Below are 15,939 nucleotides of genomic sequence, written 5' to 3'. Positions count from 1 at the left end.
CAGAGGTTAAGTGGCTGCAGATTTGCTGAGAGAAGCAAACAAAGCCAAAAATCAAAAATCCAGGGGAGGGCACGGCAGGATTTTCCTTTTTCTCCTCCTCCTTGACTCTGATAAACGCTGTTTGCTGGAACCCACCCCAAATTTCCCCCCTTGAAGCAGCACAGGTAGGCAGCCAAACCGACTCGAGTTTATTTTTACCAGCACAAGAAAGCTTTTATTTCTTCAGCAGTGCCAGGAATAAAAGGAGCTGAACAAACAAACAGAAAATGCAAAGGCTGAGCAGCTCCAGCCGGGCCTGCCGAGACAGGCTCCCCTGGGAGAGCGGCTCAGCCCGGCCCACAGCGCTGCCAGCGCGCCTGTAAAGCTCAGAGCAGACTTTAAAGCACAGGTCTAGACAAGAATTAATATTTTTTTAAACATTTTGCAGCAGCGAAGGTTTTATATACTCCAGCGTTGGCAAGGAGAGCCGCTGTTAACAGGAGGTTGTCCCGCCACGCTGCAAGTGCCAGGAAAAAACACTAAAAATGGGGAAAAAAGCAAATATAGGCTTGGCTCTGTGGGATGGGACGGACTCTCTGCCCTCCTCGCAGCAGAGCCTCGTGGAGGTCCCGTTTTTCACAGAATCCCAGGATGGGCGAGGTTGGAAAGGACCCCAGTGGGTCACTGGTCCCACTCCCTGCTCCAGCAGGGCCATCCCAGGGCACAGGGCACAGGGATGTGTCTGGGAATGTCCCCAGGGAGGGAATTCCAGCCCCACTCTGGGCTCCCGTGCCCATGGATCCCCATGGATGGGTCCCTGTGCCCATGGATCCCCATGGATGGGCTCTGTGCCCATGGATCCCCATGGATGGGTCCCTGTGCCCATGGATGGGTCCCTCAGCCCATGGATCCCCATGGATGGGTCCCTGTGCCCATGGATGGGTCCCTGTGCCCATGGATCCCCATGGATGGGTCCCTGTGCCCATGGATGGGTCCCTCAGCCCATGGATCCCCATGGATGGGTCCCTGTGCCCATGGATCCCCATGGATGGGTCCCTGTGCCCATGGATGGGTCCCTCAGCCATGGATCCCCATGGATGGGTCCCTCAGCCCATGGATCCCCATGGATCCCCATGGATGGGTCCCTGTGCCCATGGATCCCCATGGATGGGCTCTGTGCCCATGGATCCCCATGGATGGGTCCCTGTGCCCATGGATCCCCATGGATGGGCTCTGTGCCCATGGATCCCCATGGATGGGTCCCTGTGCCCATGGATCCCCATGGATGGGCTCTGTGCCCATGGATCCCCATGGATGGGTCCCTGTGCCCATGGATCCCCATGGATGGGCTCTGTGCCCATGGATCCCCATGGATGGGTCCCTGTGCCCATGGATCCCCATGGATGGGCTCTGTGCCCATGGATCCCCATGGATGGGTCCCTGTGCCCATGGATCCCCATGGATGGGCTCTGTGCCCATGGATCCCCATGGATGGGTCCCTGTGCCCATGGATCCCCATGGATGGGCTCTGTGCCCATGGATCCCCATGGATGGGTCCCTCAGCTGTGTCCCCCTGCCCTGAGCAGCCCCAGCTCCCTCAGCCTCCCCCTGGGCACGGAGACGCTGCAGGGCCTGGGCCATGCTCACATCCCTCCTGTGGCCCTGCCCCAGCTCCCTCCTGTCCTGAGGAGCCCCCAGCTGCACACAGCACGCAGAGGAAGGAGCAGGAGCGATTTTTGGGAGAATTTTTTGGGAGAGTTCTGGAAGGATTTGGGGCTCCGGGAGGGGCCGCAGTGCCCGGGCACTGAAGGGGGCGTGGCTTGCCATGCAGGGAGGCGTGGTTTGTGTGCTGGCCCCGCCCCCTGCGGTGAGGTCGGGGGTGCGGCGCGCGGCGGGCGCAGAGCGCGATGAGCGCGGGCTGAGGGAGGGTCGGGGGTGCCGCCGCCATGGTGGCGCACGACGAGCTCGGCGGGCTGCTGCCCATCAAAAGGACTATCCGGGTCATCGACGCGCAGAACCAGCACTTCAGGGAGCAGGAGGTGAGCGGAACAGGGGGGAAAATGGGATTTAGTTGAGGGGAGAGTGGGGAAGGGGATCCCTCTCAGCTTCCCGCTCTCCGCGTCTGAGGGGGGGGGGCGAGCCGGCCAGAGCGGGGGGTAGCCAGCGGTTTAAAAAACTCTCTCCATATATATATGTTTAAGTTCATCTCTGTGTGTACGTATATTTTGTGTGTGTGTATATATATATATATATGTATATATATGTGTGTGTGTGTGTGCGATATACTTAAGCTCATAGCCCCCAAAGAGTGAGACCAGGCAGTCACAACCGACGTCGGCGCCTCATCCACCGATTTATAAACTGTATATATGTTTAAGTCCATGTATATGTACATATCTTTTTATATGCATTTTATATACATGTATATACGTTACAGATAGATCTGTATTTAAAATCATAGCCCCAAAAACTGAGCCAAAACCAATCTCGGTGCCTCACCTGACCCCGCTCCCCCCAGGTGCCTTTTCATTAAAAATTCGCAGGTTTTCATTTTAAAATCGGCTGTTTCCATTATAAAATCTCCTGTCTCTCAGTGCTCTTTCCACTGACAGGATTTTTCCTGATTAGGTGCTCATTTGCTGCTTAAACCTTAGAGAAGCCCCCGGTGGGGTTGGTCGGCTTTGAGGGCCGTGTGTTCGCTGGCAGTATTGTTATTTTTATCGCGTGTTGTTATGCAGATCCAATAATTGCTCTCCTCGGAGGTGTTCCCGAGCCTCCTGCTGCGACAGGAGCAAAAGTTCAGCAGCCAGGTAGGGCCCGGCAGCCCTGGGCTGGGTTTATTGCTCAGATTAGTGGCGAGATGAGCTGGAAAAGTTTAAAAAAAAAAAAAAAATAGGCGTCTCCAGACATGGCTGGGGTTTGAGGGCTCAGCGCCGAGTCACCAACCTCAGCAAATGCCGGCTTTGCAACAGCCAAACTTGGGCAATCCCATTGTGCAAAAGGGAAACCAGATGTTGGGGGAGAAATAACAGAAACCAGAGCTCTGGGAGGGGACTAAATCGCCTCGAATTCTGAATTCTGGAGTGAGCCAACACTTCTGTCTGAGCTGGGGTTTGGTCGGGAATATGGGGGCCGTTGGATTTGGGAAAGCTCCGATCGTTCCTCTTGAGGCTCTGCGTGTGAATCTCCCATGGCGGTGCTCAGGTGGTTGGTGACTTCTGGCAGGAATTACTCAGGCTGCTGACTAAAATCCCTTTTTTTTTGCTGAATTGGCTCGGGAGGAAGAGTTTCTGTCACGCGTGGCTTTGCCATTGCTCACCGTGCTGTGTGGGGCTGTGTGCGGCACGTAGGAATCGCACTCGAGCAAGGGATCCTCGTAAAAACCACTAATTATTACCCAGCGCAGGGGAAAGGTTGTGGGCGTGCTGCTGAAAAAAAATCCTTGCTCAAAAGTAATGCCTGGTTCTCTTTCCAGCAAGGTGCAATCTTTTCAGGAGTTAACCTGCACTTAGGAGCACTTGAAGGAATTTCAGGGGTGTGAAATCTGGCCTGGCACAAAATTACCTTCAGTGGCTGCTCTCGTGATGTGTTAATTCAATTTAATGAAGAGTTCTCTGGGAAAATAATATTTCCTGATGGAGCCGTTGAGCCCGCTGGGGTTTGAATTATTCGCGAGTGCTGTAACACCCCTGGATTGTTACAGAAACCTCCCAGACTTTATTGTAATCCGGCTCCTGTAAGGAAGGCGGCGTGGAGACAGGAGAGTCATTGTTTGCGAGTACAGAGCTATAAAAAACCCTCCCGAGCCCGAGTTATCCGCAGCACGAACCGCCCGGGTCTCGGCTTACACCGGCCGGCCGGGGAGCCTGACCCGGCTCCAGCACAGCTCAGCCAGGGCGAGCTTCCAGGGTTTGATTTTCCTCCCCCTGCTCCGGATCAACCGATCCTCGGGAGCAGAACAACAACCAGATGGGGTTTTTTGGCAGTCGGGCCGTGTCTGAGGAGCGCTCAGACACAAAGTGGGAATTTTTTTTTTATGAGAGGAGAAATGGCGTTTGCTAAGCTGAGCTCGGGAATTCCTGCTGGCAGCCCTCGGGCACGTGTCGCAGATGTGCAGGGACGGCATTCCCGCATTCCCGCACGGCCCTGTCACTGGATCTCTGCAGCGCTGACCCCTCGCCAGTGACCTGCTGGAGCCTCGAGGTTTCTTGCTTTTCGTTTGCAGTGTCACATTTTGCTTTTCCAGGCTATTTTTATCCCTGGCCTCGCCGGAGCCGTGGGTGGCTTTGTGTCTGCATCTTGCCTGATTCACTCCTGCACTTTGTTAAGCTTCTCTAGGCCCGCGTCCCTTTATTTATCCTCCTCACTGATAGATGAATTTCTAGAAGTAAACACCTCCCTCTTCTTCCACTCAGAAACATCTGGAACGCGTTAAACTTTCCTTGCTGTCTTTGAGTCTGGCCTAGCTATCCAACCTTTCCCTGTCTGGAGTCAGTGGAGGAGTTCCTGGTGTCCCACTTGGAGTTCCTGGTGCCCCACTTAAACCCAGCTGAGGATCCCATGACCGAGGACACTTTTACAGCTTTTCTCCATGTTTATTGTGCCCTCCTAACTCTGACATTCCCCAAACGTTTATAGCACAGCTTCGTGCCGTGCCAAGAGCTCTTTTCTTCCTGCACGGCTCATAAATTGTTTCTTTTCATGTTCCCCCCCTGCAAGTTTGAAGGCTGAGCTCAGGGTGAGCTCACCTCCTCCTCCTCCTCCTGCTCCTCCTGCATTGCCCAACGCCGCGTGTGGGCAGGGCCGCTGCTGGGCTCGGGTTGCTGAAATCAGATCTTACACACACACACGTAGCTTTTGTGCTCCTTCGTGACTGGAATCCAGCTCTGGGTGTTCCTATTCCCCTTTTTTTTTTTTTTTTTTTTTTTTTAGTTTTGTTTTCAACATTTGTCGCCTCTGAGCGAAGGGTTTGGCCCCCGAGCTGGGCTGGGAATGGAAACAGCGCAGAGCTTTTGAAAGAGTACAAATCCAGCAATAATTAACCAGTTTTAACCGAGATGAACCCAAACCGGGCTGCTCTGCTTCCCTGTCCTGGTGAGAGCTTAGTGCTGAGGATGAGTCAGTCCAGCCCTGTGCCAGCTGTTGGCAGCACCAGGACAATCCTGCAGCCCTGAACTCGGAGCCCATCTCTGCCCACTTCCCCCTGTGCACACCTTTCCTGCCCAGCCCTCCCCACACAATGTTTTTGATGTCAAACACGTCGAGTTGCCAACAGAATGTTCAAAGCTGAAGCAGCAGGAGCTTTCCAGGGGCGTTTCCTCTTTCTTGGCAGCGTTTGGGTCGGGACAGACTTGAGCTGCGGGCAGGGATTAGCGGCGGGGAAAAGCAGAAGCTCCAGCTTTCAAATCTAAACAACGTGTAAGAAAAATTGCAGTCGTTGCAGGGGTGGGGGAGAGCAGCAGGAGGAGGAAACTGTGCAAACTGGAGGATTTCAGCTTTATCTGCGTGCGTGTCCCTCGCAGGAATGTTCAGCTTGTGGTTGTTTGCTGCTTGTTCAAGGAGCTGCCCGGGGCCCCCACTGCTGCCCTGCTCTCCAAAATAAAATGGAAAAACACATTCTTGCTCCAGAGGAAAAGATGAGAAAATGGAGAAGCACATCCCAGCTCCATCTTTAGCTGCCACAGAGTGTCAGAAAACACTTTAATCTATTTCTGTTCAAAGCATAACAGTCCCTGCTGGAGCCCTATTTTGAATTCTCGCTGATGTTCTCTCACCTCTTTTAACACTGGGCAAAAACCTCTGCAGTTTAATTGCAGCCTTAAAGTTCAGACAAATATTTATAGCCTTGAAAGATGAATGGCTTCTTCCAAACGCTCTCCTTGCTGTGTTTGCCACTCCTTAAGTGGGTTTATGCTTTTGGAAGCTGCCTGAGAAATTTCCGAGGGAGGCACAGCCAGGACAATTTGTTCTCTGCTTGCTTTGCAGGAGCCAAGCACGAAACGGGTCCGGCCTTTAGCTCGAGTCACCTCCCTGGCCAACCTCATCTCCCCCGTCAGAAATGGGGCAGTTCGGCGCTTTGGGCAGACAATCCAGGTAAAAACAGGGCAAAACTTGGAGATTTATTGGTGGGATGGGGTGGAACAGGGGTTTGGGGCATTTCCTGGAGCTCTGTGTGAGAGTCACCTCCCTGGCCAGCCTGATCTCCCCTGTCAGAAATGGGGCAGTTTGGTGCTTTGGGCAAACAATCCAGGCAAAAACCTGCAGCTTTGGGCAAGGGATTGGTGGGATGGGGTGGAACAGGCACCCCATGAGATTTTGGGGCATTTCCTGGAGCTCTGTGTGAGCTTTAGCACAAATCACCTCCCTGGCCAGCCTGATCTCCCCTGTCAGAAATGGGGCAGTTCCGTGCTTTGGGCAAACAATCCAGGTAAAAACACAGCAAAACTTGGAGATTTATTGGTTGGATGGGGGTGGAACAGGCACCTGTGGGGGTTTGGGACATTTCCTGGAGCTCTGTGTGAGCTTCAGCACGAGTCACCTCCCTGGCCAGCCTGATCTCCCCTGTCAGAAATGGGGCAGTTTGACACTTCTAGTGCAGTTAGGAGGATGTTCAGGGTCAGTGATAGGGCCAGCATGAATAGGATTATGTTTATTACTCTTCTCTGGGCTTAAACCACATTCTAAGGACTGGAAATCGATTGTAATTAATACACTAGAAGAGTAAGATCCTTATCAGCAGATGGAAATGTAGACGAATAATCATAGGACATTATGAAGTGTCGGTATCAGGCAGCTGCTTCAAATCCAAAGTGGTGATTTGATGTGAGGTGGTACTTAATTAGGTGTACAATCCATGTCCAATCCAGGTAAAAACACAGCAAAACTTGGAGATTTGGGCAAGGGATTGCTTGGATGGGGTGGAACAGGCACTCCATGGGGTTTTGGGACATTTCCTGGAGCTCTGTGTGAGCTTCAGCACGAGTCACTTCCCTGGTCAACCTGATGTCCCCTGTCAGAAATGGGGCAGTTCAACACTTTGGGCAAACAATCCAGGTAAAAACAGGGCAAAACTTGGAGATTTGGGCAAGGGATTGGTGGGATGGGGTGGAACAGGCACCCTGTGGGGGTTTGCGGCATTTCTTGGAGCTCTGTGTGAGAGTCACCTCCCTGGCCAGCCTGATCTCCCCTGTCAGAAATGGGGCAGTTCCGTGCTTTGGGCAGACAATCCAGGTAAAAACAGGGCAAAACTTGGAGATTTATTGGTTGGATGGGGTGGAACAGGCAGCCTGTGGGGTTTGGGACACCTCTTGGACCTCTGTGTGAACTTTAGCTTGAGTCACCTCCCTGGCCAGCCTGATGTCCCCTGTCAGAAATGGGGCAGTTTGATGCTTTGGGCAAACAATCCAGGTAAAAACCTGCAGGTTTGGGCAAGGGATTGGTGAGATGGGGTGGAACAGGCACTCCATGGGGGTTTGGGACATCCCTTGGAGCTCTGTGTGAGCTTTCTTGGGGCTGGAGGGTGCTCCCTCAGGAGAGCACGGGTATAAAGAGCTGTACAAACAGGTTCAACAGTAAATACAATCGGGTGCTGCAGATAAAGAGCTGATAAAGTGCCCCCACGTGTGCTGCAGCGTGATGGAGCTGGCCCTGCTGCCCAGCACTGGCACTGCAGCCCTGCCAGGGGCTCTGTGCTCTCACCTGCAGATAACAGCACTGCTGGCATAGGAACCTTGCAAAACACGGGGCAGAGTTCAAGTGGCTTCTCATTAACCTCTTCAGAACAAGAGTTATGATCTTTGTTTATTTACTTCCTCATACCTGGGAAACAGAGCCAAGCTTTGCCTTCCCTTCTTCCTCGCAGGGAGAGGGGCATGGAAAGCCTTGCCAAGCTCTGGGCTTCCTCAGCAGCTTGATTAAAGCTTTTCTTTATCTGAGGAAAAGTGTCTGGGTGTGTTTTCCTGCCCTGGATAACCCAGGGGGATGAGGGATTGGGAATGGATAATCTAATACTCCTGAAATCTTGGCTCTCCACATTGTTTTTAATATTTTTCATTAATTTTTCAATCCCTGCAGTCGTTCACCCTCCGCAGCGACAGCAAATCCCCTGGCTGTGCCCAGAAGTCCTGCAGCAGGTCTGCTGCTCCCACTCCCCCCAAGAGAAGGAACAGTGTCCTTTGGTCTGAGATGTTGGATGTGAACACCAAGGAATCCCTGAGCACCAAGGAAATCAAGCGCCAGGAGGTGAAACCTCATGGAAACACCCATGGAAAACGGGATTGGGAACAGCAGCCGAGGCCTTCTGTCCCTTCCCTTGCTGGGAAAGGAGGAACAGCCCTGGGGGGCTGCATCTTCCTGTGCACCTAAAGCTGAGATTTATGTCTGTCAGCCATGGGAAAAGGAGGATTCCACTCTGGAATTCACCTCCCAGTGTGACCCTTCGGAGATGCCAAACTTTCCACGGCATTCCTGAAATCCCAGCCCCGGCCCCGCTGGCTGCTCTGCAGCTGCCCCAGCCTCAGGTTCCTCGCAGAGCCAGCTGTCTTTCTCCTGAAGCTCCTGACACTTGGCTGGGAGCCGGGCAGCAAGGCCTTGGCTTGCCTTTTCCTGGAGCTCTTGGACAAATCTTGTGGAGCCGCCGGAGCCGCCTGGGCTTTGACCTCTGCGGTTTCGGGGGTTTTGTGTTTGCCCTGCCTGCCCAAAGGCACTGATTGAAAAGGCTCTGCTGTTTAATTTGGCTCGTGCAGGGGCCAGCAGGGCTTTCACACCCTTGGAAGCAAAGCTGCTTTCTCAGGGCTGGGACTGCAGATTTACTCAGGGTTGTCATGCCCAGGTGCCCCCCGAGGGATTGGGGTGGCCAAGGGCCCATTCAGGGCAGGCTGTTCATCATGGCAGCTGAAAGGCTCTGGCTGACAAATCTGGGATTCAGAATAACTCTGGGTGCTTTATCCTCCCTCCCAGGCCATCTATGAAATGTCCAGGGGAGAGCAGGACCTGATTGAAGACCTGAAGCTGGCCAGAAAGGTGAGTGGGATTTTTCCTGCAGTCAGTGACGACATTCCAGGGAACAGTGAGGGATTTTTCCAGCTGCAAACGTGACGTGGGAGCTTTATCAGCCCAGAACCCCCAGTCTGAAAGCTGGCCCAGAAAGCTGACGTGAGCACTGGGCCAGCACTGGTGTGATTGCAGCAAACCCAGCCATAAAAGGGTTGTGCAGAGCTGCCTGGGGACTCCCTCTCCCAGCTGGGAATATCCACACAGGAAAATGCTTTTCATTTAATTCCTCCATACTCACACTGAGTGAATATTCTAGCGTCAAATCAGTGTTACCTTTCTGTTGCCTTCACTTCTTTCACCTTATAAATCTGTTTAAATCATCAGCTTTGAGACGCATTTGAATCAGTTTAAATCATCGGCTTTGACACATTTAAATCAGTTTAAATCATCAGCTTTGACACGTTTAAATCAGTTTAAATCATCAGCTTTGACACATTTAAATCTGTTTAAATCATCAGCTTTGAGGCACATTTGAATATATTTCATTTGACAGGCCTACCACGACCCCATGCTGAAGCTCTCCATCATGTCTGAGGAGGAGCTCACCCACATTTTTGGGGACTTGGATTCCTACATTCCTCTGCATGAAGGTAAGAGCAGCTGGGTGCTTTGTGCTCGCTGGGATTGAACCTCTCTGCTTTCTCCTGTTACTCTTTAGGGCATTGGTGCAATTCCTCTTTCTCTGTTTCCATTCCAGACTTACTGGCAAGCTTGGGAGAAGCAACAAAACCAGATGGAACCGTGGAGCAGATTGGGCCCATCCTTGTGAAGTGGGTGAGTTCAGAACCTGGAATCAACATCAACAGGCTAAAACTGAGCTTGGGGAACATTTAAAGGCAGAAGCTACAGAGCTCTGGGGCTTCAGTGGCTCCCAGTGCAGACTGGAAGGGAAATCCTGGCAGTGCTGAAAACAGTGGGATTGTGATGGCTGGAATTGGCCCTGAATTCACCCTGATCTAGGGCTGAAATGTCTGTGTCTCCTGGACTCTTTGTCCCAGTGCGATTCCAGAAGTGTTATCCCTGCTGATTGCAAACATTGGGAGCTTCGTGGGCTCCATGTGCTCATCCAAACATTGGGAGCTTCATGGGCTCTGTGTGCTCATCCAAACATTGGGAGCTTCATGGGCTCTGTGTGCTCATCCAAACTCTGGGAGCTTCATGGGCTCCGTGTGCTCATCCAAACATTGGGAGCTTCATGGGCTCTGTGTGCTCATCCGAACCCTGGGAGCTTCATGGGCTCCGTGTGCTCATCCAAACTCTGGGAGCTTCATGGGCTCTGTGTGCTCATCCAAACATTGGGAGCTTCATGGGCTCTGTGTGCTCATCCAAACTCTGGGAGCTTCATGGGCTCCATGTGCTCATCCAAAGTCTGGGAGCTTCATGGGATCTGTGTGTGTGCTCATCCAAACATTGGGAGCTTCATGGGCTCTGTGTGCTCATCCAGACACTGGGAGCTTCATGGGCTCTGTGTGCTCATCCAAACATTGGGAGCTTCATGGGCTCTGTGTGCTCATCCAAACTCTGGGAGCTTCATGGGCTCTGTGTGCTCATCCAAACTCTGGGAGCTTCATGGGCTCCATGTGCTCATCCAAACATTGGGAGCTTCATGGGCTCTGTGTGCTCATCCGAACTCTGGGAGCTTCATGGGCTCTGTGTGCTCATCCAGACTCTGGGAGCTTCATGGGCTCTGTGTGCTCATCCAGACATTGGGAGCTTCATGGGCTCTGAGTGCTCATCCAAACATTGGGAGCTTCATGGGCTCCATGTGCTCATCCAGACATTTGGAGCTTCATGGGCTCTGTGTGCTCATCCAAACTCTGGGAGCTTCATGGGCTCTGTGTGCTCATCCAAACTCTGGGAGCTTCATGGGCTCCATGTGCTCATCCAAACTCTGGGAGCTTCATGGGCTCCATGTGCTCATCCAGACATTGGGAGCTTCATGGGCTCCCTGTGCTCATCCAGACATTGGGAGCTTCATGGGCTCTGTGTGCTCATCCAAACTCTGGGAGCTTCATGGGCTCCCTGTGCTCATCCAGACATTGGGAGCTTCATGGGCTCTCTGTGCTCATCCAAACTCTGGGAGCTTCATGGGCTCTGTGTGCTCATCCAAACTCTGGGAGCTTCATGGGCTCCATGTGCTCATCCAGACATTGGGAGCTTCATGGGCTCTGTGTGCTCATCCTCCTCACAGGATCCAAACTCTGGGAGCTTCATGGGCTTCCTGTGCTCATCCTCCTCACAGGATCCAGACTCTGGGAGCTTCATGGGCTCCATTTACCCATCCAGACATTTGGAGCTTCATGGGCTCTGTGTGCTCATCCTCCTCACAACACCCTCCCATATCTTTTTATTGGTAAAAGTACCCCAGTGGGTGCTGTGGAACTCCCTGAGTTTGCCATGTGAGTGACATCGGCTTTTCCCACAGGGAATCTGACCCCTAAATCTCCTCTGTTCCCTGCAGCTACCCCGACTGCACGCCTACAAAGGCTACTGCAGCAACCAGCTGGCAGCCAAAGCGCTGCTGGACCAGAAGAAGCAGGACAGGAGGGTGCAGGATTTCCTGCAGCGCTGCCTCGAGTCTCCCTTCAGCCGCAAGCTGGACCTGTGGAGCTTCCTGGACATCCCTCGGAGCCGCCTGGTCAAATACCCCCTGCTCCTCAAGGAGATCCTGAGGCACACCCCCAAGGAGCACCCCGACATCCACATCCTGCAGGAGGCTGTGAGTGATCCTGCTTGGCTTGTTCTGACCCGGGCGTGGGATGGGGGAGCTCCAGAAATCGTCCTTAAACCTCAGCAGGTCCCGGGGGGGGTTTCAAATCCATGACAGGGAAAGTGAGGGATGAGTTCACGTGGATTGCATCCTTGGGAGTTGTGAAGGAGACGAGCAGAGGTCACACAGGGAAGCACTTAATCCCTCTTAATCATTTGTTTGGGTGTTCAGATATCTATAATCCAAGGAGTCCTCTCTGACATCAACCTGAAGAAGGGCGAGTCTGAGTGCCAGTACTACATTGACAAGCTGGAGTACCTGGATGAGAAGCAGAAGGATCCAAGGATTGAAGGCAGCAAAGCTTTGCTGTGCCACGGGGAGCTGAAGAACAAAAATGGACATGTGAGTCCCTCCTTTTTTACTAATTAATTCTCAAACCTGGTTTAAACTCAGAGCAGGACTATCCCTTACGGGATAGTTTGGATATTGGATAAAAGAGCAGAGGAAAATCTCTTAATTGTCAGCCTCATTTAGGCTGTAAGGGAAAGTTTCCTGCTGACAGCTCCACAATTGCCTTTGGGAAGCTGGAAAATCATTAGCACAGCGTGCCCACGGAAAGTGCTCTCCATCCATCCAGAGGGATTTCCTGCCACTGTTTACTCCCAGTAATGCTCTGACATTCCCCATTAGGAGCCCTGGCTCTTCCAAACAAAAGGGTTCCTATGAAGCCTGTTTGCTTTGGGCTGGGCTGCCTGGAGTTTATCTCCCACCCACTGCACTCCGGGCTTTGCTGCCTTTTGTCCTGATTTCAACCTCAAATCTCCTCAAGTTTTCTCTGTTGATTGGGGGTTTTGTTTGTTTAATTGGCTGTTTTACTCGTGCACACGAGGCATTCCATGCACACAGGAAAGATATGGCTCCTAATCATCCTATCCCGGGCACCTGGGAATCATCATTCGTTCCCTTTCTAGGGATCAATAAAATAATAAAGACGCTGATGTAATCCTGGTGTGTGCCAGACCTTGCCATTGTCACCGGAGACTCTGAAAGTTATTGTGGGTGAAACTGCAGATAAGGTGGCCTTGAATCCCACAGGATGTGTGACCTCATGGAGCACAGAGTGAATACTGGGATCTTTTCCCTTCCAGAAGCTCTACGTCTTCCTCTTCCAAGAAATCCTGGTGCTGACGCGGCCGGTGACCCGCAACGAGCGCCAGGCGTTCCAGGTGTACCGGCAGCCCATCCCTGTGCAGGAGCTGCTCCTCGAGGACCTCCAGGATGGAGATGTCAAAATGGGGGGCTCCTTCCGGGGGGCTTTTGGCAATTCTGATAAAGGTACGGATCTCTAGGAGCGTCGGGGGGTGGGAAGGACGGAGACGAGAGATCTCTGCAGCCAGGTGGTGGAATTTGGGGTTATTGCAAAGGGCCTGGGAGCAGGGCCCTGCTGGGATTTGGGGTTCATTGCAAAGGGAATGCATGCAGGGCCTGCTGGGATTTGGGGTTTATTGCAAAGGGCCTGGGTGCAGGGCCCTGCTGGGATTTGGGGTTTATTGCACAGGGCCTGGGTGCAGGGGCCTGCTGGGATTTGGGGTTCATTGCAAAGGGCCTGGGTGCAGGGCCCTGCTGGGATTTGGGGTTTATTGCAAAGGGAATGCATGCAGGGCCTGCTGGGATTTGGGGTTCATTGCAAAGGGCCTGGGTGCAGGGCCCTGCTGGGAGCTGCAGCCACAGCTCAGAGCAGGCCCGAGAGAAGAGAGGGGAGAGAGGGTGAGAGGGTAAGAGAGCAGAAGCATAAGAGAGTGAAGTTCCCGTTACAATACAATAAATCTTCTGTGTTGAATATTCTGTTTCTCACTAACCAATGTACTACAATATACAGATCCTACAGCATTGCCATACAGCCTATAAGAATCATTACATTACCACACTGTGTTACATTTTAAACCCTAAAAACTCCTCTTTGGGCCCTTCTGCCAAGCTGTAGGGTCTGCCCTGACCCTTGGGCCTGTCTGCAAGCCGAGGGTGTTGTTCCATCAAAAGGAGATCACCTTCAGCTGGCCACACCATTGTTTTCCAGTTGTTCAGTAACTGAGGGATCTCAAACCTTGCTTTCATTTCAATCTCACTCATAGTTTCCATATTCTCAAAATCTTTTGCCGGACAGTCATATTTATGAGGCTTTCCTGTTTCATCTTCCCCAACACAGATCCAATCAGCCATGAATTCACAGCTGGGGCTCAGATTAGAAAACACCTTTGTCTCCCTGCTGGATTTTTGGGATTTGAGGGGGTTTTGTTGGGATTTCAAACCTACCAATGGACTCTCTAAATGCCAACTCAGAGCTGACGTGCATTTCCCTTTACCCCCAGCCAAAAACATCTTCCGAGTGCGTTTCCAGGAGCCCGGCCCGGGCCAGTCGCACACGCTGCAGGCCAACGACGTGTTCCACAAGCAGCAGTGGCTGAGCTGCATCCGCGCCGCCGTCGCCCCCTTCCGCAGGAGCGCTGCCGGCCCCGAGCTCGCCGAGCTGCCCGAGCTGAGCGAGGAGTGCGAGGAGAACAACCCCAACAACGCCAACGATCCCCGTGCGCCCGGCGCCCCGGCCCAGCAGCGCCAGGGAACGCCCCACGCGGAGCCGGAGCAGAGCGCGGCCCTGCCGGACTCGGGGGAAGCCGAGGGGCTCAAACCCCACAGGAGCTCATCGGGGCACCGCAAATGCAGGGAGAAGCAGCTCGGCGGGAAGCGGAAAGAAACGCTGGTGTAGCGTAAGGAGGCACGGGAGCCCCGCCAAAGGCGCCTGGGGTTGGGAAAACTGTTAATTTATAAATAATTAATTCCGTGTACATTTTGTACCGGGAGCGCTCGGGAGCGCTCTGCGGATCAGAGCCTGGGGTTGTGTTGGAATGGCAGCTACTGGTGTGCGGTCACTGTTGAGCTGGGGGCTGTTTTTGAATCCATGAGGGGTTCCCAAAACCCTCGTGGCACTTCTGAAGAGCAAATTGGGGTTCCTGCAAGTTTCCCACAGCCATGGTAGAGGATGGAAGATAAAGTGGAATTTTGGGGGTAGAGGATGGAAAATAAAGTGGAATTTTGGGCAGCACCAGGGGTTTTGATCAACACTGCAGAAGTCCTTTAAAGGACTCAGCACCTGAAGTCACTCTGGTGTGTGGTTATGGTAATTCCTGCAAACTTGCATGTTCCAAAAGGAAAATCCTACAAAAACAGACCCCAATTCAACAGGTTCTCAATTCACCTACTGGAATCTTTGATCTTTGTGTGTCCTTTGTACATTCCTCTGTCTCACTCTTGTATCCTGCCAACTATTTAATTTTTTTATTAGTTTTGTTTCAAGTTTGGGGGTTGGGATTTTGGGGTGGTTGGTTTTTTTTTTTTTTTGTTTCCTTTGATTGGTTTTTTTTTATTTTTGTATTTTTGTTGCTCAGACTTGGCATTTCCTTTCCAGTACTTGATCCTTCGTGCTCCGAGGGGTGGTGTCCCAACTGTCCCAGAGCAATCCACGGGCTGGGGGGAGACACTACTGAAAGAGAACTGCTTTACTCTAGGGTGTAGGAAGGTTGTAGGCACGTTGTACAAGGGTTTGGGGAGCAGTGAGTAGAGGGGTAGCAGGGAGTGAAGGTAGATTCCGTGTTTTTGTTGCCTTTTGGAAATGAAACACTTCCCAACGGGAAGCAGGACTTGGAGGCAACCAAGGGGTTCTTGCATGTGGTAGAAAGGTAGAGGAGAGGAAGAGTTGGAGCTGTGAGGAGAGGAGGAGGAGGAGTGGTTGTAAATACTCAGGGTGGCAGCACTGCCATCTTCTAGCACTCCAAAGATGCAGGGAAAACCCAGGGAGAGACCCAGCTTGGGAATGGCACTGCAGAGTCGTGGGCAGCAAAGTGGTGACAGCTCTGAGCACCGCAAAATGCAGGATGGGCACTGGGATCCTGCAGTCCCTGTGACCCAAAATCCAGGATGGGCACTGGGATCCTGCAGTCCCTGTGACCCAAAATCCAGGATTGGGATCCTGCAGTCCCTGTGACCCAAAATCCAGGATTGGGATCCTGCAGTCCCTGTGACCCAAAATCCAGGATGGGGAACTGGGATCCTGCAGTCCCTGCCAGCTGAAATCCACGACTGGGGGAGCCATATCCCAAAATCCAGGACTGGGGACTGGGATCCTCTAATCCCTGTCACCT

At 52.6% G+C, this 15,939-nt stretch overlaps 1 protein-coding gene across 1 annotated transcript; it reads left to right on the top strand.

Annotated features, from left to right (window-relative positions):
* Positions 1 to 1,899: 1,899 nt before the first annotated feature.
* On the top strand, positions 1,900 to 14,687 carry NET1 (neuroepithelial cell transforming 1). The gene is made up of 10 exons (XM_054290108.1): positions 1,900 to 2,018; positions 5,965 to 6,072; positions 8,053 to 8,220; positions 8,938 to 9,000; positions 9,527 to 9,623; positions 9,731 to 9,807; positions 11,495 to 11,752; positions 11,975 to 12,145; positions 12,892 to 13,078; positions 14,113 to 14,687. Exons 1-10 carry the CDS (start codon positions 1,926 to 1,928, stop codon positions 14,505 to 14,507), a joined length of 1,617 nt encoding a protein of 538 aa, XP_054146083.1. The 5' UTR covers positions 1,900 to 1,925; the 3' UTR covers positions 14,508 to 14,687.
* The last annotated feature ends 1,252 nt before the right edge of the window (positions 14,688 to 15,939 follow it).

Source organism: Melozone crissalis, unplaced genomic scaffold (assembly GCF_028551555.1).
Source record: "Melozone crissalis strain CALT ecotype California unplaced genomic scaffold, PUWL_Pcris_2 ptg000080l_1, whole genome shotgun sequence".
In the NCBI taxonomy this organism is placed as follows: Eukaryota; Metazoa; Chordata; class Aves; order Passeriformes; family Passerellidae; genus Melozone; species Melozone crissalis.
This window is presented reverse-complemented; position numbering and strand designations above follow the sequence as displayed.